The sequence below is a fragment of the Schistocerca nitens genome, chromosome 6 (genome assembly GCF_023898315.1).
Source record: "Schistocerca nitens isolate TAMUIC-IGC-003100 chromosome 6, iqSchNite1.1, whole genome shotgun sequence".
Lineage (NCBI taxonomy): Eukaryota > Metazoa > Arthropoda > Insecta > Orthoptera > Acrididae > Schistocerca > Schistocerca nitens.
This window is the reverse complement of record NC_064619.1, coordinates 151517323-151540112: the sequence shown is the minus strand read 5'-3', so window position 1 is coordinate 151540112 and position 22790 is coordinate 151517323. Positions and strand designations below refer to the sequence as shown.

Below are 22790 nucleotides of genomic sequence, written 5' to 3'. Positions count from 1 at the left end.
TACCTCACCTGTCATTCAACAACATCTTTGCCTCTGCACTTCCGCCTCGACTGACATTTCTGCCCAAACTCTTTGTCTTTGAATATGTCTGCTTGTGTCTGTATACGTGTGGATGGATATGTGTGTGTGTGTGTGTGCGAGTGTATACCCGTCCTTTTATCCCCCTAAGGTAATTCTTTCCGCTCCTGGGATTGGAATGACTCTTTACCCTCTCCCTTAAAACCCACATCCTTTTGTCTTTCCCTCTCCTTCCCTCTTTCCTGACGAAGCAATCGTTGGTTGTGAAAGCTTGAATTTTGTGTGTATGTTTGTATTTGTTTGTGTGTCCATCGACCTGCCAGCGCTTTCATTTGGTAAGTCACATCATCTTTGTTTTTAGATATATATATATATATACCATTAGAAAGAGATGAGTACACAAAATACCATGTAAATAATATTGCTTTTCTGTCAACGGTCCTAACACAGATGTCATAGCAAAATTTGCACTGAGTGGAGGAAAAACCAGACATGAAAACTGTAAAACAGAAAAGGCTTCCTTTCATGGCTCTTAACACCACTGTGGGCCCTCACAGAGTGTGGAGGAATGCAAACTGCTGTAGACCCTGCCACTATTAGTCCTGATGTAGACATTAAGGTAAATGCAGAAGTTACTGGTGCATAAACCACATACTGTACATTGTCTTCCTATAAGGGTAATGTTCTCTAATAGGGCAGGTAATGTATCATGCAGAAATTGGCAGTAAACAGCATCCGTCAGTTTGTCTGGTAAAGTTTATGGTCAAATGAGTCTGTCAGTCACTTCGTGCCCACACATTGATACTAAAACATGTTGAGATTCAAATTCTACTGCCATGTAATATTTTTGGTGTCCATACATGTTGCTATGTGTACAGCTTTTCAAATCTGCTGTTCTTAGTTCCGTGCTATTCTCAGGTCAAGTGCATGCACCAAATCCGCTCATCAGCTCTGACTGTGACATCCTGTGTGATGTCATGAATTTACGATGTGAAGGATGTAATTTGTGGTCATCTTAGTAACTGGTGTAAACTATGCTATTTATCCCAGATATGTCATAATTTAGGAGAGCGTGCTTACACAGAATCGTGAGACCACAGTTAACTGTTGCCAGAGAAATGAGTAACGATCATATTTACAATCTCGTTTCTCACAAATATGTTGGTTGTTTTCCGAATATTGCACATTTTTCAAGGTGGAGGTTAGGCAGGAAACTAAAGGCTTAGCTCAAACTGGTTTGAGTGAAATGAGTAGTGATCGTATTTACAAACTTGGTTCTTACAAATATTTGGCTGTTCTTTTAGAATGTGACATCATGGAGGAGCGGCATATTTGAAATGGATTGTTTTTGTAGGGGGATTGTTGTTGTTGGCGATGGCAGGCTTTTGTGCTGGATGATTGTGTTTATGATTTGGTTTGTAGTAATGGTTTAGTTTAATGGGATTGAGTTACTGATTATTTGTTTGATTTTGGTTTTCAAGCTGTTAGTTTTCAGTTTCAGTTTGTTGGTTTTTTAGATTAAATGTTGTGTGTTTATCAGCTGTTTGTATGGAGTTTGGCCTTAGCATTGTATTTGAATATTTTATTGTTTGCAATATGGTTTGTGTGTATGGGGGGGGGGGGGGGGCAGTATATTTTGTGGTCATCCATGGCTAATTTGAGTTGTGAGTGGTTGTTAAGTACATTTTTATTATCTTTTTTATTCATTGTGAGACTGTACTTTTTAATGGAATAGAAATTTCTTTGAAATGATGATTTTGAAACTAGTGTTTGATTAATTTTATTTGTGTCTGGTGGTGGTGCTGGAGGGGGGGGGGGGGCGGAGGTTGGTATCAATGTCTTCATTTCAGCTAGTTGTCTGTTATTAAATGTTATCTGTAGTTGTATTAGTACCTATGCTGTTTTTTCCAAATATGACTTCATCGGCCAAAGCACAAGGGTGGAATCAGACCTTGTGTGAATACCTTATTCTCCAAATATTAACGAAGCTGTTCAGTAATTACATATCATGCCTGTATTTTCAAACCACACCCCAACAGGCCTTCCCCCATGAACCATGGACCTTGCCGTTGGTGGGGAGGCTTGCGTGCCTCAGCGATACAGATGGCAGTACCGTAGGTGCAACCAAAACGGAGGGATATCTGTTGAGAGGCCAGACAAACATGTGGTTCCTGAAGAGGGGCAGCAGCCTTTTCAGTAGTTGCAGGGGCAACAGTCTGGATGATTGACTGATCTGGCCTTGTAACATTAACCAAAACGGCCTTGCTGTGCTGGTACTGCGAACAGCTGAAAGCAAGGGGAAACTACAGCCGTAATTTTTCCCGAGGACATGCAGCTTTACTGTATGATTAAATGATGATGGCGTCCTCTTGGGTAAAATATTCCGGAGGTAAAATAGTCCCCCATTCGGAGCTCCGGGCGGGGACTACTCAAAAGGACGGCATTCTACGGATCGGAGCGTGGAATGTCAGATGCCTTAATCGGGCAGGTAGGTTAGAAAATTTAAAAAGGGAAATGGATAGGTTAAAGTTAGATATAGTGGGAATTAGTGAAGTTCGGTGGCAGGAGGAACAAGACTTTTTGTCAGGTGATTACAGGGTTATAAATACAAAATCAAATAGGGGTAATGCAGGAGTAGGTTTCATAATGAATAAAAAAAATAGGAGTGCGGGTTAGCTACTACAAACAGCATAGTGAACGCATTATTGTGGCCAAGATAGACACAAAGCCCATGCCTACTACAGTAGTACAAGTTTATATGCCAACTAGCTCTGCAGATGATGAAGAAATTGATGAAATGTATGACGAGATAAAAGAAATTATTCAGGTAGTGAAGGGAGACGAAAATTTAATAGTCATGGGTGACTGGAATTTGTCAGTAGGAAAAGGGAGAGAAGGAAACATAGTAGGTGAATATGGATTGGGGGGAAGAAATGAAAGAGGAAGCCGCCTTGTAGAATTTTGCACAGAGCATAACTTAATCATAGCTAACACTTGGTTCAAGAATCATAAAAGAAGGTTGTATACCTGGAAGAATCCTGGAGATACTAATAGGTATCAGATAGATTATATAATGGTAAGACACAGATTTAGGAACCAGGTTTTAAATTGTAAGACATTACCAGCGGCAAATGTGGATTCTGACCACAATCTATTGGTTATGAACTGCAGATTGAAACTGAAGAAACTGCAAAAAGGTAGGAATTTAAGGAGATGGGACCTGGATAAACTGAAAGAACCAGAGGTTGTAGAGAGTTTCAGGGAGAGCATAAGGGAACAATTGACAGGAATGGGGGAAAGAAATACAGTAGAAGAAGAATGGGTAGCTCTGAGGGATGAAGTAGCGAAGGCAGCAGAGGATCAAGTAGGTAAAAAGACGAGGGCTAATAGAAATCCTTGGGTAACAGAAGAAATATTGAATTTAATTGATGAAAGGAGAAAATATAAAAATGCAGTAAATGAAGCAGGCAAAAGGGAATACAAACGTCTCAAAAATGAGATCGATAGAAAGTGCAAAATGGCTAAGCAGGGATGGCTAGAGGACAAATGTAAGGATGTAGAGGCTTGTCTCACTAGGGGTAAGATAGATATTGCCTACAGTAAAATTAAAGAGACCTTTGGAGAGAAGAGAACCACTTGTGTGAATATCAAGAGCTCAGATGGCAACCCAGTTCTAAGCAAAGAAGGGAAGGCAGAAAGGTGGAAGGAGTATATAGAGGGTTTATACAACGGCGATGTACTTGAGGACAGTATTATGGAAATGGAAGAGGATGTAGATGAAGATGATATGGGAGATAAGATATTGCGTGAAGAGTTTGACAGAGCACTGAAAGACTTGAGTCGAAACAAGGCCCCGGGAGTAGACAACATTCCATTAGAACTACTGATGGCCTTGGGAGAGCCAGTCATGACAAAACTCTACCATCTGGTGAGCAAGATGTATGAGACAGGCGAAATACCCACAGACTTCAAGAAGAATATAATAATTCCAATACCAAAGAAAGCAGGTGTTGACAGATGTGAAAATTACCGAACTATCAGTTTAATAAGTCACAGCTGCAAAATACTAACGTGAATTCTTTACAGACGAATGGAAAAACTGGTAGAAGCGGACCTCGGGGAAGATCAGTTTGGATTCCGTAGAAATGTTGGAACACATGAGGCAATAGTAACCTTACGACTTATCTTAGAAGAAAGATTAAGAAAAGGCAAACCTACGTTTCTAGCATTTGTAGACTTAGAGAAAGCTTTTGACAACGTTAACTGGAATACTCTCTTTCAAAATCTGAAGGTGGCAGGGGTAAAATACAGGGAGCGAAAGGCTATTTACAATTTGTACAGAAACCAGATGGCAGTTATAAGAGTCGAGGGGCATGAAAGGGAAGCAGTGGTTGGGAAAGGAGTGAGACAGGGTTGTAGCCTCTCCCCGATGTTATTCAATCTGTATATTGAGCAAGCAGTAAAGGAAACAAAAGGAAAATTCGGAGTAGGTATTAAAATTCATGGAGAAGAAGTAAAAACTTTGAGGTTCGCCGATGACATTGTAATTCTGTCAGAGACAGCAAAGGACTTGGAAGAGCAGTTGAACGGAATGGACAGTGTCTTCAAAGGAGGATATAAGATGAACATCAACAAAAGCAAAACGAGGATAATGGAATGTAGTCAAATGAAATCGGGTGATGCTGAGGGGATTAGATTAGGAAATGAGACACTTAAAGTAGTAAAGGAGTTTTGCTATTTATGGAGTAAAATAACTGATGATGGTCGAAGTAGAGAGGATATAAAATGTAGACTGGCAATGGCAAGGAAATCATTTCTGAAGAAGAGAAATTTGTTAACATCGAGTATAGATTTAAGTGTCAGGAAGTCGTTTCTGAAAGTATTTGTATGGAGTGTAGCCATGTATGGAAGTGAAACATGGACGATAACCAGTTTGGACAAGAAGAGAATAGAAGCTTTCGAAATGTGGTGCTACAGAAGAATGCTGAAGATAAGGTGGGTAGATCACGTACCTAATGAGGAGGTATTGAATAGGATTGGGGAGAAGAGAAGTTTGTGGCACAACTTGAATAGAAGAAGGGATCGGTTGGTAGGACATGTTTTGAGGCATCAAGGGACCATAAATTTAGCATTGGAGGGCAGCGTGGAGGGTAAAAATCGTAGAGGGAGACCAAGAGATCAATACACTAAGCAGATTCAGAAGGATGTAGGTTGCAGTAGGTACTGGGAGATGAAGAAGCTTGCACAGGATAGAGTAGCATGGAGAGCTGCATCAAACCAGTCTCAGGACTGAAGACCACAACAACAACAACAACAACCCCAACAGATTATTGGCCCAGGTTACGCAGCAAAAGCAACATTTCTTCATCATTCGAAAACTTAAATTTGTTAGCTGAAAAGTGTGGAAATAATCATATAAACTTTAGTGTCCAATTCCACCTGTCGGACTGTTAATATGACGAGTATGGTGCATGTGACTGATGGACACAGAGTTCATCTGGATTCCTCGTCACACAATAATTACGACACATAGATGCCATGAGCGAAAGCATTATACATCAAAAACAACACATAGGGATACATATCTGAAGACATACTGACTACAGTGACTGGTGAAGGTGAAATGCTTGCAGCTGCTGAAGCTGCGTACAAAGAATGGCTAGCAGCTGACAGAAAAGCAAAACACAGATTTGGCTATATCCATTACTCTCACTGAGCTGAAGCAAGTAAAGTACTGCACTACATCATATCAGGTATGGCTTGAACTAGACTTAATCTATGCATCCAGAGGACTTGCTCGCAAAGCAACACTACTCAAATGCTTCATGCTTCACAAAATGCAACCTAGTGGTAATGTGACACATCCCTTACTGAATTCTTCAACCGCTGCTCTACAGTCTTCCAGATAGCTATGACAATTTTATATGTGCTACTGAATCTCATGAAATATGAAAAACCTATTCACACAAAAAGACACAAGTGAATTAAGGGGGTTGTCCTCTTTGAAAATTTCAAACAATCAATTTATTTATTTAAGCAAAGGAAAATCGATGGAATGATAACAATATTATGAAAAGGATAGATTGCTACTCACCATATAGTGGAGATACTGAGTTGTAGACAGGCACAACAAAAGCACTGCTAAACAAGTAAGCTCTCAGTCAAAAGACCTCCTTCTGAATTAGACAATACACACACACATTCACTGAAACGCAATTCACATGCACAAGACCACTGTCACTGGCTGTCGAGTCCATATCCTGGAATCCAGAGGCAGTTATCTTGTGTGTACAAGTTTAGTTTGCATGAATATGTGTGTGTATGTTGTCTAAGTCAGAAGAAGGCCTTTTTGCTGCTGAAACCTTACATTTTTAGAAATCTTTTTGTTATGCCTGTCTATTATGCAATTTATGTATTTATTTTGGATAGACAAAAAAATCCACTCACCAAGGGGCGGCAGGGGGATACACACACAAAAGAATTTAACTTTTACAAGCTTTCAGAGCTAGTGGCTCCTTCTTCTGGCTGAAGAGTTGAAGGGGAAGCAAGAGGGGTGAAGGAAAAGGATTGGAGAGGTTTAGGGAAAGGGGTACAGTTGTGATGGGATGAGAAGGAAAGACTGATTGTCAGGGACTGCACTGGATGAGATTTGAAAACCTGAGAGCATAAAGGTGGAAGACAAGGTAATATGCAAGACAGAGATTAGTACTGAAACATCGTGCACTAGTTAATAAGAGTGAAAAACGCATTGCATGTAACAGAGGTGGGAGGGGGGATGGTGAAAAATAGATAAGTTACAAAATGAAAGATGTAGAAAACTAAAACGTAGTGAAGAAAGGAATATTTCCACCTCTATTACAAACAATGCACTCAGTTTTTCACTCTTATTAACTCGAGCACAATGTTTTAGTAGTAATCTCTGTCTAGCCTATTACCCTGCCTTCCAACTTTAAGCCCTCAGTTTTCAAATCTAGTCCAGTGCAGTCCTCAACAATCGGTCTTTCCTTCTCATCCCGTCCGGTAAATTCACCCGTGGTCTTGGGGTAGCATCTTTGACTCATAATCAATCAAAAAGTCTTTGGTCCTGGGTTCAAATCCCATCATCCAGTATTAGAATCAGAATTTAAAAGAGCTTTGGAGGACTTAAGATCAAATAAGGCAGAAGGGATAGATAGATAACACTCCATCAGAATTTCTAAAATCATTGGGGGAAATGGCAAAAAAATGACTATTCATTTGGTGTGTAGAATGTATGAGTCTGGTGACATACCATATGACTTTCGGAAAAGCATAATCCACACAATTCCGAAGATGGCAAGAGCTGACAAGTGCAAGAATTATTGCACAATCAGCATAACAGCTCATGCATCCAAGTTGCTTGCAAGAATAATATACAGAAGAATGGAAAAGAAAATTGAGGACGTGCTAGATGACGATCAGTTTGGCTTTAGGAGAGGTAAAGGCACAAGAGAGGCAATTCTGACATTGCGGTTAATAATGGAAGCAAGGCTAAAGAAACATCAAGACACCTTCATAGGCTTTGTCGACCTGGAAAAAGCGTTTGACAATGTAAAATGATGCAAGATGTTCAAAATTCTGAAAAACATAGGGATAAGATATAGGGAGAGACGGGTCATATACAATATGTACAACAGCCAATCGAGGTGAAAGGATGTCAATGATATGATTCGCTGATGACATTGCTATCTTGAGTGAAAGTGAAGAAGAATTACATGATCTTCAGAACGGAATGAACAGTCTAATGAGTACAGAGTATGGGTTGAGAGTAAATCGAAGAAAGACGAAGGTAATGAGAAGTAGTAGAAATGAAAACAGCAAGAAACTTAACATCAGGATTGATGGTCACGAAGTAGATGAAGTTAAGGAATTCTGCTACTTAGGCAGTAAAATAACCAATGACGTATGGAGCAAGGAGGACATCAAAAGCAGACCAGCACTGGCAAAAAGAGCATTTCTGGCTACTAATATCAAATATCGGCCTTAATTTGAGGCTGAAATTTCTGAGAATGTACGTCTGGGGTACAGCATTGCATGGTAGTGAAACATGGATTGTGGGAAAACCAGAACAGAAAAGAATCGAAGCATTTTAGTTATGGTGCGACAAACAAATGTTGAAAAATCGGAGGAACGATAAGGTAAGGAATGAGGAGGTTCTGAGCAGAATCGAAGAGGAGAGGAATATGTGGAAATCACTGATAAGTAGAAGGGACAGGCTGCTAGGACATCTGTTACAACACGAGGGAATGACTTCCATGGTATTTGAGGGAGCTGTAGATGGCAAAAATTGTAGAGGAAGACAGAGATTGGAATACGTCCAGCAAATAATTGAGGATGTAGGTTGCAAGTGCGACTCTGAGGTGAAGAGATAAGCGCAGGAGAGGAATTCGTGGCAGGCCACATGAAACCAGTCAGAAGACTGATGGGAAAAAAAAGGAGTCTCCTCTGACCTGGGGTTCTGGATGACTTTTCTAAACTATACCCCTTTCAATAAACCTCTCCAGTCCTTTTCCTTGTCTCGCGGGATTAGCCGAGCAATCTAAGGCGCTGCAGTCACGGACTGTGCGGCTGGTCCCGGCCAAGGTTCGAGTCCTCCCTCGGGCATGGGTGTGTGTATTTGTCCTTAGGATAATTTAGGTTAAGTAGTGTGTAAGCTTAGGGACTGATGACCTTAGCAGTTAAGTCCCATAAGATTTCACACACATTTGGACATCCTTTTCCTTCATCCCTCCTGCTCCCCCTTCAAATCTTCTGCCAGAAGAAGGAGCCACTGGCTCCAGATTCCTGTAAAAGTTAAATCCTTTTGTGTGAGTGTCTCCCTGCTGCCGCTTGGTGAGTAGATTTTTTAATCTATCCATTTACATTATATTATCAATATTTGATTATTTTTGTTGTTATATTTATTTATTTTGATTAAAATGTTCTCTAGGATGTCTACTTTTTTGTGGTCTTCCTCTAAAGTTTGCCAGGAACCCCATTATAGAGTAACATGGTGAATTGTGAAAAAGTGTCTCTGCAAGCTTTTCACAGCAGGAAGAAAATAGTTGACATTGCAGCCGATGTGGCAGCAAGTAATTTCAACAACAGCCTAACAGGCATTACGGGAATGGTGAACATGCTCAAACTTGAGATTGGACCAAGCTGTTACAGCTTCTGCCCAAAAGCTGATGAAAAGCATATCAAATGAGCAGAGGAGCAGAGCAGAAGATAACAGAAAGCTGCCAGAGTGACAGAACCACCATGGCCATGAAGAAGATGGAGGAGGACCCCTTTTTGGATATGGAAGGATTGCTGTATGGCCCAAGGATCACTGATTGGAGATATTTTTAACTTAACTACAAAAAATGTAACCCAAACCTTTAAATGCATTTTTCTGGCACTACCTGCTAAAACTGGAATATCAACGAACAGAAAATATGATGGCAGATGTACTGATGTTGGCTCTTCCTGCTCAAAAGTACAAGAAATGTTTTGAAGGACTTGAACTTCAATTCTAGAGTGACAAACTTAAGATTCAGTTCTTAATTTAGAACTGTCAGTGAAAATTGAGGTGGTGTGTTGAGATACAAATTTTACCTCCATTTACTATCTTGGTGTCAGTAGATAGCACTATGCATCATGCTTTTTTATGTCTTTCTTAGTTCTGTGTTATTCTCCGTACTGTTAGATACAAATACAGTTGTTCGTTAATTACGTGTCAAGCCTTCATTTTCAAATCACATCCCAACAAAACAAACTGATATTTTGCTTTGATGATTGCTTTAGAATCTGCATTTACCCATCCACGGTTGTGTGTTAATATCACACTCTTGCTGCATTTTTGCTTACGAAGTATTTATTCCTGGATGTATGTTTACCAGGAGCTTTTTTCTTTCTAGTTTTGAGCAATACGATCTCCTGTATGAGTAAGGGACACGTTTCTTTAAAATTCTGTGCACATTGCTGAAAATGCTACTTTACCTGCATACCATATATTTGAACAAATTTCCTTTGTTAAACGTATAAATTATGAGATCTTAAAGTTGAAATACATTTTATTGGCAGAAAAAGACAGTTTATGTATGTCATGGTTCACACATCAGTATGGAACAATAGATACTTATCAAAGAGTTATCATTTATTTATTCTCTACTGATAGCTGACTTAGGAAATACAGGTAATAAATAATCATTTCTTACTTTTCCAACATCTTGAACATCCTGCAACTGTCGCAGTTGTGACAGCGTGTGGTGTCGCAGAGCTTCATGTAAAGGTGTGTCCCCATCTTTATCTGGTATATTTAGGTTTGAACCTTCACGCACCAACAGCTAAAAAACAAAACATGTTATATGCAATTTGAAATGTTTTTGTGTAAACTGCAACTCTCTCTCTCTCAAAATTGCTGTCCCATTCTGAGTTGAATGCACTATGGAGGGCTCTTACAGCCAATCTCAGCTTTCCAGACCTTGGAGCCACTGCTTCTCAATAAAGTGACTCCTCATGATGTTGTATGTACCCTGTTCCAGTCCTCCCACCAAGAAAAAATCCTTGGCAATACTGGGAATCGGACTGAGATCCTTCATATGGCAGTCAGACATGCTGACCACTTAGCTACAGAGCAAATGCTTATTGGATACATGCCTCAAGTTTTACAGCATGGGAGTAATTGTAAGGTTTTGATATTTAGCTGTGGCCACGTGGAAACATCATGCAAGCATACAATTATAAAAACAATTACTTGATATAACTGGGCAGGTAGCACCATTCTTCAAAGTACAACTTTTTTTTACTAACTATATTATGGTCATTATAGCCTTCTGAAGTACAAATAGGTCATACTAAATTGTAAATATATTCCACATAATTAGTTTCCAGCCACTAAACTCCATAAATTTATACACTGATTTGTTTCTTATCTCTGAAAACCCATTCCTGAATGCATTCATGGACCACAGAATATGAAGGAAGTAATATAATCTACCTTTTGATAATTTAACTCATGTGAAAACTAACATTAAGGAACCAGTTAAAAATACAACTGATAAGCTATATTGTTTAAAAATATTTCATCAAAATACAAAAAGTCTTTTGAATTAAAAAGAAGAGCTGCTGCTTTCTCTGTAAGAAACAGCTGCTGCAGACGTAATTATTCCTGATGTGCTCTGCTTGAATGAACATCACTTGGAAGCTACAGAAATTAATCAGCTACATTTAAATAGTTATGAAATTGGTTCTTCCTACTGTTGGAGCAACCTAAGACAAGGTGGAGTGGCAATTTACACACACAATACTATTAGATCACAAGTTATAGATGTATCTAAATACTGTATTGAACAGCACTTTGAATGTTGTGCAGTCAAATTTAGAGCTTGAAACACAGTTCCTGATCATAGTAACAGCTTACAGGACACCTATGGGAAACATTCCAAAAGTTCTCTCTCAGCTAGAAACAGTTCTTACTAAACTTATAGAAACAATAGTAATGCCATCGTATGTGGTGACTTTAACATAAACTTATACACAAAAAATAACAATCAGAAACTATTAGAATCACAACTGTTAACCTTCAATCTGCTCCCCATGATCTCATTCCCAACAAGAGTATATGGGCACAGCAAGACCCTGAGTGATAATCTGTCCCTATATCCCACAAATTACAATGAAATGGTGACAAGGGCAGTAACAAATAACAACCCTAAAACTTGCCAGCAGAAAAACAGCACATGGCCATTGTAGCCAAGTTAAACATGTTAGAACAATAAATGCTGAATCTACTTGCTTATTCAGAAATAGTTTATGCCATGAACAATGGGAGGAAGTAAACCAGGCTGACACAGTGAATAGAAGTTCAACTCTTTCCTGAACTTATTGCTTAAACATTTTGAAGCTTCTTTCCCCCAAAGACAGATTAAAATCAAACCAAGCCTGTAGTAAAAGGAAAGAGTGGCTAACTACTGGCATAAAAATATCATGTAACAAAAAGAGGTATCTGTAAGTACAACAGAGGACTAGTACAGACCCAGCAGTAAAGTTACATTACAAGAAATACTGTAAAATTCTAACAAGTGTAATCAAGAAGGCCAAACAGTTGCACTATGAAAAAACAATTAGCGACTCAAACAATAAAATAAAAACCATATGACACATCATAAAAAGTGAGACTAACAGGAACATAAAACATGACAATAATAACCACAAAGTTGCAGCCTCAGATTTCAACAATTTTTTTTTCTCACTATAGCTGAAAAAGCATTGCACCCTAATTAAAAGTCTCACACAGAAGCTATTAAACTACTTAACCACATGCAAACAACATCTAAAGTAGCACTTCATTTCAGAAGTACAACTCCTAAAGAAGTTGAAAAAACCATAAAATTACTCAGAAACTCAGATTTCTGTGGATACGATGGCATATCAAGTAGGATTTTAAAATCATGTGCAGACTTAATCAGTTATATATTGTGCTATTTGTGCAACCAATCTATGGAAACTGGTGTGTTCCCAGATAGGTTAAAACATGCAGTAGTGATGGCAATCCACAAAACTGGAGCAAGGGATCAAATATCCAACTATCATCCCATCTCTCTGCTGCCAGTGTTCTCAAAGGTATTTGAGAGAACAGCATATGATAGGATTTATAGTCACGCTACACAAAATGGCTTACTGGCTCCTACGCATTTCGGCTTTCATAAGGGCTCCTCCACAGACAGAGCTATATTTAACCTAACAGATGAAATTCATAACACACTCTTAAAAAAGCTTCCACATTATGGCATTAAAGACAAATCTTTGACTTGGATAGAATTATACTTACAGAACAGGAAGCAAAGGGTTGTCTTAAGGAGGACAAGTACAGCATTAAAATCAGACTGGGGAAATAAAGTATGGAGTCCCGCAGGGCTCAATTCTTGGGACACTAATTTTCCTGATCTACATTAATGATCTACCAATCACATTAATAACAGAGCAAAAACAATAATGTTTGCCTACAATACAAGTATCCTTGTAAAAGGACCTAACTCCACAATGCAGGATACAGCCATGATAGTCTCTACTCAAGTACACAAATGGTTCACTGCAAATAGCCTAACCTTAAATCTTTCAAAAACCAATATGATACAGTTTCTGAAAAAAAAAAGTTCCTGTTAACAATCACAAAATTAATGAAACCATACATACAAAATTCCTAGGTATCCAGATAGACAGTCACCTAAGATGGAAAGAACAAGTTGATCAGCTGGTCAAGAAACTTAGCTCATTGTGCTTCGCATTAAGAGCTCTCCATCAGTTAGTGGACAGAGAAATAATGTTGTTGTCATATTTTGCATATTTCCATTCTGTTCTCTCCTATGGCATAATCTTCGGGGGAAATGCTGCAGGTGTTGGAAAAGTCTTCAGAATATAAAAACGAGCAGTGAGACTATGTGTGGGGTCCCTAATGGGGCATCTTACAGAGGTCTCTTCAAATCTCTCAGGATACTATCCATCACAGGTCATTATATATACTCACTGATGTTATTTGCAGCCAACAACCGCCGCCGTTGGATAAGCAGCTGCAGCAGCAAGTCGTATACTCCTAGCTCACTCATTTCTTACATAGTTTAATTCTTAATTTCTTTGAGTGTTTTTGGTACTTGCATTGTTTGATACATAAATTTCGGGCGTATTATAGTATTTGCGAGTTGTAGCATCGCGTTTTAGTACCTGAATAGGGTAAAATCGCGTAGTCTCCTTCCGCTGACGAGCAGTGTGTCAGCAGTGCGTTAGTAGCAGCATTACTGCATTTACTAGGCAATCTTGTATTTTAATAACCGTTTAAATTTTGTCGATTTGTTTGCACTCTCTGTAGATTAGTTCAGACGTTCTTTGCAAAACAGTTTTTAGCATGGATAGGGACTGCAACTGCTGTGTTCGGATGCAGGCTGAGTTGGCATCCCTTCGCTGCCAGCTTCAGGCAGTGTTGGCTTCGGTCACACAGCTTGAGGCTGTTGCCAATGGGCATCACTGTGGGGGTCCGGATGGGGGTTTGTCGGGGACGGCCAGCTCGTCCCACGCATCCCCTGATCGGACTAAGACTGTGGTTGCCCGGCATACTGCCCGCATTGAGGCTGATCCCTCACCTGTGGTAGAGTGGGAGGTAGTCTCAAGGTGTGGCAGGGGGCGAAAGACATTCCGGAGGGCTGAACGGAAGGCCTCTCCAGTTTGTCTGACGAACCGGTTTCAGGTTCTGTCTCAGGCTGATACTGATCTTCGGCCTGACATGGCTGCTTGTCCTGTTACAGAGGTTGCCCCTCAGTCTGCAAGATCCGGGCGGTCGCAGAGGGTGGGCTTACTGGTAGTTGGGAGCTCCAACGTCAGGCGCGTAATGGGGCCCCTTAGAGAAATGGCAGCAAGAGAGGGGAAGAAAACCAATGTGCACTCCGTGTGCATACCGGGGGGAGTCATTCCAGATGTGGAAAGGGTCCTTCCGGATGCCATGAAGGGTACAGGGTGCACCCATCTGCAGGTGGTCGCTCATGTCGGCACCAATGATGTGTGTCGCTATGGATCGGAGGAAATCCTCTCTGGCTTCCGACGGCTATCTGATTTGGTGAAGACTGCCAGTCTCGCTAGCGGGATGAAAGCAGAGCTCACCATCTGCAGCATCGTCGACAGGACTGACTGCGGACCTTTGGTACAGAGCCGAGTGGAGGGTCTGAATCAGAGGCTGAGACGGTTCTGCCACCATGTGGGCTGCAGATTCCTCGACTTGCGCCATAGGGTGGTGGGGTTTCGGGTTCCGCTGGATAGGTCAGGAGTCCACTACACGCAGCAAGCGGCTACACGGGTAGCAGGGGTTGTGTGGCGTGGACTGGGCGGTTTTTTAGGTTAGATGGCCTCGGGCAAGTACAGAAAGGGCAACAGCCTCAAAGGGTGCGGAGCAAAGTCAGGACATGCGGGGACCAAGCAGCAATCGGTGTTGTAATTGTAAACTGTCGAAGCTGCGTTGGTAAAGTACCGGAACTTCAAGCGCTGATAGAAAGCACCGAAGCTGAAATCATTATAGGTACAGAGAGCTGGCTTAAGCCAGAGATAAATTCTGCCGAAATTTTTACAGAGGTACAGACGGTGTTCAGGAAGGATAGATTGCATGCAACCGGTGGTGGAGTGTTTGTCGCTGTTAGTAGTAGTTTACCCTGTAGTGAAGTAGAAGTGGATAGTTCCTGTGAATTATTATGGGTGGAGGTTACACTCAACAACCGAGCTGGGTTAATAATTGGCTCCTTTTACCGACCTCCTGACTCAGCAGCGTTAGTGGCAGAACAACTGAGAGAAAATTTGGAATACATTTCGCATAAATTTCCTCAGCATGTTATAGTCTTAGGTGGAGATTTCAATTTACCAGATACAGACTGGGACACTCAGATGTTTAGGACGGGTGGTAGGGACAGAGCATCGAGTGACATTATACTGAGTGCACTATCCGAAAATTACCTCGAGCAATTAAACAGAGAACCGACTCGTGGAGATAACATCTTGGACCTACTGATAACAAACAGACCCGAACTTTTCGACTCTGTAAGTGCAGAACAGGGAATCAGTGATCATAAGGCCGTTGTAGCATCCCTGAATATGGAAGTTAATAGGAATATAAAAAAAGGGAGGAAGGTTTATCTGTTTAGCAAGAGTAATAGAAGGCAGATTTCAGACCACCTAACAGATCAAAACGAAAATTTCTGTTCCGACACTGACAATGTTGAGTGTTTATGGAAAAAGTTCAAGGCAATCGTAAAATGCGTTTTAGACAGGTACGTGCCGAGTAAAACTGTGAGGGACGGGAAAAACCCACCGTGGTACAAAAACAAAGTTAGGAAACTACTGCGAAAGCAAAGAGAGCTTCACTCCAAGTTTAAATGCAGCCAAAACCTCTCAGACAAACAGAAGCTAAGCGATGTCAAAGTTAGCGTAAGGAGGGCTATGCGAGAAGCGTTCAGTGAATTCGAAAGTAAAATTCTATGTACAGACTTGACAGAAAATCCTAGGAAGTTCTGGTCTTACGTTAAATCAGTAAGTGGCTCGAAACAGCATATCCAGACACTCCGGGATGACGATGGCATTGAAACAGAGGATGACACGCGTAAAGCTGAAATACTAAACACCTTTTTCCAAAGCTGTTTCACAGAGGAAGACCGCACTGCAGTTCCTTCTCTAAATCCTCGCACAAACGAAAAAATGGCTGACATCGAAATAAGTGTCCAAGGAATAGAAAAGCAACTGGAATCACTCACCAGAGGAAAGTCCACTGGACCTGACGGGATACCAATTCGATTCTACACAGAGTACGCGAAAGAACTTGCCCCCCTTCTAACAGCCGTGTACCGCAAGTCTCTAGAGGAACAGAGGGTTCCAAATGATTGGAAAAGAGCACAGGTAGTCCCAGTCTTCAAGAAGGGTCGTCGAGCAGATGCGCAAAACTATAGACCTATATCTCTGACGTCGATCTGTTGTAGAATTTTAGAACATGTTTTTTGCTCGAGTATCATGTCGTTTTTGGAAATCCAGAATCTACTATGTAGGAATCAACATGGATTCCGGAAACAGCGATCGTGTGAGACCCAACTCGCGTTATTTGTTCATGAGACCCAGAAAATATTAGATACAGGCTCCCAGGTAGATGCTATTTTTCTTGACTTCCGGAAGGCGTTCGATACAGTTCCGCACTGTCGCCTGATAAACAAAGTAAGAGCCTACGGAATATCAGACCAGCTGTGTGGCTGGATTGAAGATTTTTTAGCAAACGGAACACAGCATGTTGTTATCAATGGAGAGACGTCTACAGACGTTAAGGTAACCTCTGGCGTGCCACAGGGGAGTGTTATGGGACCATTGCTTTTCACAATATATATAAATGACCTGGTAGATAGTGTCGGAAGTTCCATGCGGCTTTTCGCGGATGATGCTGTAGTATACAGAGAAGTTGCAGCATTAGAAAATTGTAGCGAAATGCAGGAAGATCTGCAGCGGATAGGCACTTGGTGCAGGGAGTGGCAACTGTCCCTTAACATAGACAAATGTAATGTATTGCGAATACATAGAAAGAAGGATCCTTTATTGTATGATTATATGATAGCGGAACAAACACTGGTAGCAGTTACTTCTGTAAAATATCTGGGAGTATGCGTGCGGAACGATTTGAAGTGGAATGATCATATAAAATTAATTGTTGGTAAGGCGGGTACCAGGTTGAGATTCATTGGGAGAGTGCTTAGAAAATGTAGTCCAGCAACAAAGGAGGTGGCTTACAAAACACTCGTTCGACCTATACTTGAGTATTGCTCATCAGTGTGGGATCCGTACCAGATCGGGTTGACGGAGGAGATAGAGAAGATCCAAAGAAGAGCGGCGCGTTTCGTCACAGGGTTATTTGGTAACCGTGATAGCGTTACGGAGATGTTTAATAAACTCAAGTGGCAGACTCTGCAAGAGAGGCGCTCTGCATCGCGGTGTAGCTTGCTCGCCAGGTTTCGAGAGGGTGCGTTTCTGGATGAGGTATCGAGTATATTGCTTCCCCCTACTTATACCTCCCGAGGAGATCACGAATGTAAAATTAGAGAGATTAGAGCGCGCACGGAGGCTTTCAGACAGTCGTTCTTCCCGCGAACCATACGCGACTGGAACAGGAAAGGGAGGTAATGACAGTGGCACGTAAAGTGCCCTCCGCCACACACCGTTGGGTGGCTTGCGGAGTATGAATGTAGATGTAGATGTAGATGAATTGTTTCAGAAAAATTGTGACAACCACAACACAAGACAGGTGAAAAATTTTCACCGAGGCTCTGCAACAACATAAGGGAATTACTAAGTCAGGTATAAAGGTCTTCAATAAGCTCCCTGTCAATATAAAAAAGGAAATAAATAATGTTCAGGTTTTCAAAAGGAAACTAAAATTATTCCTCATTGAACAAACTTTCTATAAAATGAATGAATACTTAGAGTTATAAGGTATAAGAGTGGGGGATACTACCTAAGAAAAGCACTCCCTTAAAGATGAAGTGTGATGCTGTTACTTGTAGTTTAACTGAAATTGTGGTGATAAAATGTAAATTTAGAGAAAATGTGAACTCCGATGTATCCCATACTCTTGAGCATTCACTTAACCTCTTCTTAAGGAATGCAGTTAAAATTTGTATTCCATCCAAACCATGACCATAAAGCAAATTTACCTGCTTATACATGTAATAGCATAAAAATATGCACTATCACTTATTCTACTATTGTAAACAGTCATTTAAACTTTTTTTGGCATAATGCAGGCTTTAATACTGCATACAAGTAATTGTTCTTGGTAAATAAACAAATGTCTGTGCAATGTGATGTATAAATATTTATGTACTACTGTATTGTATCAATTTACTTGTCCTATATTGCTTGTACACTGGTTGCATAAGACTTGTCCTATATTGCTTGTACACTGGTTGCATAATATGTAATCAACAGGACCAAATAAATGAAACTGACGACATCCATAAAATATATATTGTTCCATGGATGAATAAATAAATAAATAAATGTGTGCTTCTCAGGAAGATGAGAACCAAGTTGGTTATATCCATAATTCAGCATAAGATTTATGGCCACTAAGGTACAAGTCACAAAAGAAAACAGTAATAATAACAATAATAATAAATTCATAAAAACTGTGTATGAAAGGAATTTAGAGTATTAGAGCATGATATCTAATTGATTAGTGCCATTATAAATACTGTATCACTTCTATTGGACATGAATGTGGCAGATGTGGCCTACTGAAGGAACTATTCCACTATTTGCTTTATAGTGATTTAAAGAAAACCTAAATTAGGGTAGTTAAACAGAAACCATACACTATTTTGGTTTATGTATATGGTTACACGATCCAGAATGGAGAAATATCTTTAGACTCAGTTCATATTGTACATAACACAAACTAAATATAATACAGATCACAACACAAAAGTATTCTCCACCATAGTACCTGTTACATGGTCTCATAAAACAACTTGAATAATTTAACAATGTCTTTTCAGAAGTGCCAAAAACTTATTACTACATAAATATTAGAAATATATGAAGTGAGAGGGAATATCTCAGATTAAGAATCACTAACGTGCAACTTTCATTAAAAGATTTACGTTCGCTTTCTTAATAGCACTGAAAGGTAAGGCTCTGAAGTACTGTAGCATTGCTTCGCTGTTGGTCAAAATGTATATTAATAAGGAACAACAGACCAATTTTTAAACATATTCATTGCTTAAGTAATGATTACTGCATATACGAAAGAAATCATGTTTTAAACTACTCAACCGAATTCTATATGCCCATTAAATGTGATATACTTATGATAGCTATCAAACTGTTCAAAATATTCCTCATCCCTAAAACAGGGTAGAAGGAAATAAACAACTAAGTAAGAGGTCTAAAATAACTATCTTTAGCATGTATTGCACGATGCAAGAATGAACATTCAATATCCACGAATGAACAAAAGTTTTGTAAAGTTTTGCTGTTTGACATTACGCATAAGGTTTGCTGGAAGTCACTAAGTGCTCTCATTCTCAAATATTGGATGACTGTAATCTAACTGACACATCTCGAGTTATCCTGCCTAAAGATATACATACAGTTTCTAACTGTAATACTTGTCTTACTTTATTAAACTTTTAACACAAGATTATGAGAGCCTTTTAAATTTGGTCAGTAAATGTATGTAAGATTGAAAATCAAATTTTTTGATGCCCCTGGAAGCCATTAGATAGGCTACCTGCAGCTGGAACCATGAACTGTCATAGTCACTTAGTAATATAGGTCCTGTGTGGGCGGGTGGTTGGTTGGTTTGGAGATCAAAGGGAAAACTGCAAGGTTCTCACTCTCTTTCTGGGTGGTCGGAGAGTATCCCCTAGACGACTCATAACATTGTTGGTATAGTAAGACTGACTGTAGCTCTATCGTGGATTTTTTTTTTTTAGTTCTGTTTTTTGAATAAGAAGTAGTTATGAGTAAGGGTATAGTCAGTTATCAGTACAAGAAAGGCAGCAGTGAATTTTGAGTAAGCTGGTTATTGAAAGAAATGTGTTCAGTGATGGCAATGTCATGGTCAGTGGGGTGTCGAGGCAGAGGAAGCTGTCATCAACAAAGACAAGCAGAGTGGTTTGCCAAAGAGAGGCAAACTGTTGAGTGTCAGTGGAGGAAGTGATTTATTACTTTGATTTAAGAAAGCCGACTAAAATCTCAAAGGTAAACTAATGCTCACGACCATTACAGCATGAATAAGATAATTAAACATGGATGTTATTTAAACATCTATTTTATTAAATGACTGAAATAGTCACCCCGTCCCAGTTTCAGGCTGCCTATCTGACGGCTTCCAGGGGCAACGAAAATTTTATTTTCGGTACTTCATGTAATTAATGACTGAATTTCAAAATTTAAAATGCTGTCAGAATCTACTTATTAAGAGGTACAATATTATGTTATACATAGGTCATATTTTAAAGTTAGAAACTGTGTATACGTCTTGAGGCAGCATAACTCACAGCATGTAAATTACCCAGAATATGTTCATCCAGTATTTAAGAATGAGAGCTGATAATAATTTCCAATAAACTCTACACATCATTTCAAATAATTTCAAAACTTTTTCTTGTTCACTCCCCAATGTGGGAGTTTGATTCTTTAAAAAATTGCGGTCTGTCATGTTCCTAGTAGTACTGCAACACCTTAAATGAAATGTTCTTACCCGGACTATTTGGGTATGTTGACGTTCGACAGCAAGATGCAGTGCTGTCTGGAGATTTACATTTTGTAAGTCCATATTAGCACGTCCTTGGTGGACCAACAGTTCTGCAACTTCCACATGGTTGTTGAGAGCTGCGAGATGTAGTGCTGTGTATCCATCATCTTTCTTTTCATCCACTATCCACGGTCTCGGAAGTTTCATTAACAAGATGCGCATTGCACTGTTACAAAAGAAAAGAAATTGAGTAATGAAATGGTAAACACTGTTTTTAATAATAATTATTTATCTTAATAAAACGTATAAGAATGCCCTTGCCCTTTTTCTGTTAGAAAAAAGTTAGGTCAGCTTCTCTTTTATCATTCATTTACTTCAGTCATGATACATATTTATGGAGACAACAGCCTTTTTAGCATTTTTAATTAACATAATAGCTGTTATCCAGAATTTTATGACACCAGTTTTGACACGTCATACTGTAATCAAAATTATGCATCATAAATATATACATTATTCAAAATGTTAAACTATGGTAGCAAAAAAAACTAAAATACACTTGTTTTAAGAAATTTATTCGTTTTAATGGGAAAACAGGAATTGTTATAAGAGAAGGTAAATGAATAAATTCTAAGTTTGAATTTGAGAGAAGCTCCATAAATCATTTTGAACCAAGAGAAAGCAGTGGTCAAAGAATTAAGGATACATGTGAACTTCCGTTCAACACTTTGGACTGAGAGATAGTTGGTGATATCGAAAATGGATCAAGCCGATCTGGTAATTGGTTATAACCAAATGGTCGGTGACAACAAACATAAACCTCTTTCCTAAATGCAGCAAAGGAACTTGGTACAGTCATCTCAAAATAAAAAGCCTTAACGTAAACATGAGAATCAGTAGCGCAAGTATTCAATCATGTAATTTTATGTTAATCTTTTTTATGATTACCTTGAAAGAAGAAAGAGTAACTCCCTTAAAAGCAAAGTTTCTCGTGGGATTGATAACATTTCATTTATTTAAAAAAAAATTGTAGACAACGATGGTTCTCGTGGAATTATAATAACAAATAAATAAAAATTCTACCGACGTAAAGAAAGATGCTTTTAGTTTCGTAAGACTAGAGAGTTGTCATTTTCAATTAAGAGTGAATTGTCAAGTGCCATACAGAATTATAGATCTCTAAATGTCCTACATTAAATCTCGGCTAAATTGTAATGCAAATTATTAGAACTGTTACCTGTATGTCACTGATTCAAACAGCAGAGCTGGAATTTAATAATATCAATCTTATTGGCAGTGACTTTTCGCGCGCGCGCGGGCGTGTGTGTGTGTGTGTGTGTGTGTGTGTGTGTGTGTGTGTGTGTGTGTGTGTGTGCGCGCGCGCGTGCGTTTCCCGCTTTATGGGCGCTCAACGCTGTCGGCGCCCTCGATGGTTTTTCCTGCGACTGTTCGTCGCGTGTGGTCCAACATACATGCTTCTGTAATGTTCTTCGTAATACGTGTCAGTTCTGTCATGAATTTACAAGTAACGTAATGTTCGGTTTCTTGCGACTGTGATGTTTCTCTTTTTCGTGCGGGTAGGTCTTTGTCCAAATTTTTATTTTGACCGTAGCGATTTAAGGGAAACTTCCACTTGTGTGAAATCAGAGAAAACGCAGTACTTTTTTTTCTTTTTTTATTGAAAGACTTTGTAACTGCGGATATACAGTCTACAATGTGTGGGGAAACATCTCAGTGTACCCCGGAAGCGGCGAAGGGCCGACAGGAGCGCAGGGTAACGTGATGCTGCGCGCCCTAGTCAGCCGGCGGCAGGCGACGGGACTAAATTCGTCACACTTGGCTCGCAGCCATACTAGGCCCGGCCAGCGCCGCCTGTATTTTCTGAGGCGGTATTTCGGTGCCCGCCGCCTGTGCTAAATAAGGGGCGCGCCCAGCTGGGCCACCGGCCTTGACTCGCCACCGGCACAGTCCACTGTCACTGCTTGCCGTAAAGAGCAGTTCATGCCATCCGTGCTACTCACATCTC

At 39.9% G+C, this 22790-nt stretch overlaps 1 protein-coding gene across 2 annotated transcripts in view; it reads right to left on the bottom strand.

Moving 5' to 3' along the window:
- Positions 1-22121, bottom strand: part of LOC126262719 (E3 ubiquitin-protein ligase MIB1-like) — a 50383-nt gene extending 28262 nt beyond the window's left edge. Inside the window, exons 1-3 of one of the 2 annotated variants that reach the window (XM_049959509.1) lie at positions 22002-22121; positions 20771-20990; positions 10215-10343 (exon numbers count right to left, since the gene is read on the bottom strand). In XM_049959509.1, the coding sequence (XP_049815466.1) occupies positions 10215-10343; positions 20771-20986 (345 nt within the window). In that variant the 5' untranslated portion in view covers positions 20987-20990; positions 22002-22121. Of the gene's footprint in view, positions 1-10214; positions 10344-20770; positions 20991-21712; positions 21787-22001 lie in introns of those variants that run through there. The other variant, XM_049959508.1, reaches the window with a different exon arrangement.
- Between the last annotated feature and the right edge of the window lie 669 nt (positions 22122-22790).